Source organism: Penaeus chinensis, chromosome 17 (genome assembly GCF_019202785.1).
Source record: "Penaeus chinensis breed Huanghai No. 1 chromosome 17, ASM1920278v2, whole genome shotgun sequence".
NCBI lineage: Eukaryota > Metazoa > Arthropoda > Malacostraca > Decapoda > Penaeidae > Penaeus > Penaeus chinensis.
In genome coordinates this window covers 18,098,863-18,101,591 of record NC_061835.1, presented here as the reverse complement: position 1 = coordinate 18,101,591, position 2,729 = coordinate 18,098,863, and the positions used below count along the sequence as shown (strand labels likewise).

Here is a 2,729-nt window from a genome sequence, read left to right as displayed (position 1 = left end):
ATGCGCCTGGAAGGAAAACAAATTCAGCTAAGAAACACAATTAAACTGGGAACATGGAACGGTAGAAAACTAAAAGAAATGGGAAAAATCAACACTATCTGCAATGAAATGGACAGACACAAATCCTTGGACTCTGTGAGACAAATTGGAACAAACAAGGAAGTTTCAAAACTGCCACAAATCACACAGTCCTTTTCTCTGGAAATGAAGAGGGATACAGCCACGGAGTAGAAGTCATTCTCTCCGAAGAAACAAAGAAAGCTCTTATTGGCTATAGCCCTATAAATGACAGAATTCAAGCTAAATCAAACAATGTCTCTTTCATCCAATGCTATGCGCCAACTACCGCAGCTAGTGATGAAGAAACAGAGAACATTTATAACACTCTTCGGGAAATTATTGACACCATCCCAAATAGGGATGTCAAACTAGTAATGGGAGACTTTAAACGCCAAGTGGGCAAACAAGATACTCCAAGGTCAACATGGGGAAAATTCGGACTTGGACAAACAGAATGAAAGGGGTGAAGATCTTATTGATTTCTGTGGAACAAACAACCTGGTAATCACCAACACAATGTTTATACACCTGGACCTCACCCGACAAGAAAACCTGTATCCAGATTGATTACATCTTATTTAGTGAAAAAAGGAGGAAGCAGCGTGAAAAATGTAAGAACAAGGCCAGGTGCAGACTGCAACAGTGACCACCAACTTCTAACCGCAGATGTCAAATTCAATCTCAAAAAAATGGAATCAACCTTCCCACCAGATGAGACTTGCCTATCAAACCTTAAACGCAGAATATGAAATATCAATAGCAAACAAATTTGGGGTCTACTGCTATGTGACGAAGAGAAATCCCCTGATGAAATTATCATCAAACTGCTAAAGAAACGATCTGCAAGAAAAAGAAAAGAGCCAATAAATGGATTTCTGACGAAACACTAAATGAAGTTAAAGTCAGGAGAGAACTTAAATCCAGATAATTCGGTTAATGAAGCAAACTACAGAAATCAAAATGCAAAAATCCACAAAGACTGATGAGAAGAGACAAAGACAATTTAATTGAACAACTATATCAGAAAATCGAAGATAATGCCGTTACCAACTCCACAAAGAACAGTACCAAGGAGTTAAAAATCTCACAAAATCATTCAAACCAACTGCTGACACCATAAAAGCAGAAAAAACGGATGGAGACAAAAAGGATGGCAATTTAACCCCAATCCACATTGAGTGCACAAACTCCAAATCCGAGCCACCACCTCTACTAGAAGAAATAAAAAGAAGCCATCAAAGATCTGAAAAATGGCAAAAGCCCAGGAGCAGACGAAGCCACGGCCGAATTATCAAGAATGGAGGTCCAAATATCGTAGCTTTCTATCATAAACTGTGCTGCAAAATCTGGAATGAAAGGAATTGGCCAACGGATTGGATGAATTCCGTCTTCGTCCTTATTCAAAAAAGGGAGACACATGACAATACACTAACAACAGAACTATCGCACTCATCAGTCACAGTAGCAAAATTTTGCTGAAAGAAATAACTAGAAGAATACAAAACAAACTGAAAGATGAAAAGTGCTAAGGAACAGACAGTTTTCAGAGCCGGAAGAAGTACAAGAAATCAAATACTCAACCTGAAAATGGTCATCGAAAAGAACCGTGAACATGGGAAAGATCTATTCATCTGCTTCATTGCCTACACCAAAGCCTTTGACACCGTGGCACACGACATCCTTTGGGAAAACATGCACGACATGGGCTTTCATGAGCATATCATCCTGTTGTTGAAAGCGATGTACGACAAACAAAAAGCAGCAGTGAGAACCACCTACGGACTGACCGAATGGTTTAGAATTGAGCAAGGCGTCAGACAGGGGTGTATAATATCGCCACACCTATTCAACATCTAGACTGTAGCAATCATGAGAAAGGCACTATCTGGTTTTGAAGGATCAGTCAGTCAGTGGGCACCAAATTACCAACTTGAGATATGCTGACGACGCAGTCCTCATAGCAGGCAGCATGGAAGAACTCCAGGATCTAGTTGATAGAGTTAGACAAGAAAGTGAAAAATCAGGGTTTCTACTCAATGCTAAGAAAACAAAAGGAATGAAAATTAGAAGGAAGATTACTGAACACGACGAAACAAACATCAAGATCAACAACGCGTCTACTGAGAACGTCAAACAATTTACATACTTGGGTGTGGTCTTAAAAGATAATTATGATGATAGCGTTGAAATTAAAAGAAGATTTAGCAATTGCCATAAAGGCTACAGAGGCACTAACAAGCATCTGGAAGGACAAGAACATCTCCCTTAACATAAAAAAGAGATTACTGAAACTCTCTCGTTTTCTCCATTGCCGGCTATGGATCGGAATGTTGGGCGCCCAAAAAATCGGACAAAGACCGAATCAATAGTTTTCTCCGCATCAGCTGGACGGATAAGATGACAAACGAGGAAGTTATTCAATTGATGAATTACGAACAGAGACTAATTGTCATTCTCAATGGCAGAAAACTTACATTCATTGGCCATATTCTCCGCAACAACAGCCTCGAAAAGATTCTTCTGACTGGCATGGTGTTTGGCCCAAGAGGAAGAGGTTGACCTAAAACTAGATACACTGATGACATTAAGAGCTGCGTGGCATAGGAATGGTGGAAGCAATAAGACCGACCAATCCGTTGATGATATATTTAAATATATATATATATATA

General features: G+C 39.5%; 1 protein-coding gene across 1 annotated transcript; it reads left to right on the top strand.

Annotated features, from left to right (window-relative positions):
• LOC125034083 lies at nt 1-809 on the top strand. The gene is made up of 3 exons (XM_047625725.1): nt 1-61; nt 190-478; nt 608-809. Exons 1-3 carry the CDS (start codon nt 1-3, stop codon nt 807-809), a joined length of 552 nt encoding a protein of 183 aa, XP_047481681.1.
• The last annotated feature ends 1,920 nt before the right edge of the window (nt 810-2,729 follow it).

What these genes read in the sequence shown, in the direction of transcription:
- LOC125034083 (XM_047625725.1), top strand. Translation starts at nt 1, where the DNA reads ATGCGCCTGGAAGGAAAACAAATTCAGCTAAGAAACACAATTAAACTG. An exon ending in TAAACTGGGAACATGGAACG is followed by an intron (nt 62 to 189) that starts GTAGAAAACTAA and finishes CAAATCACACAG; the next exon opens with TCCTTTTCTCTGGAAATGAA. An exon ending in GGCAAACAAGATACTCCAAG is followed by an intron (nt 479 to 607) that starts GTCAACATGGGG and finishes TCACCCGACAAG; the next exon opens with AAAACCTGTATCCAGATTGA.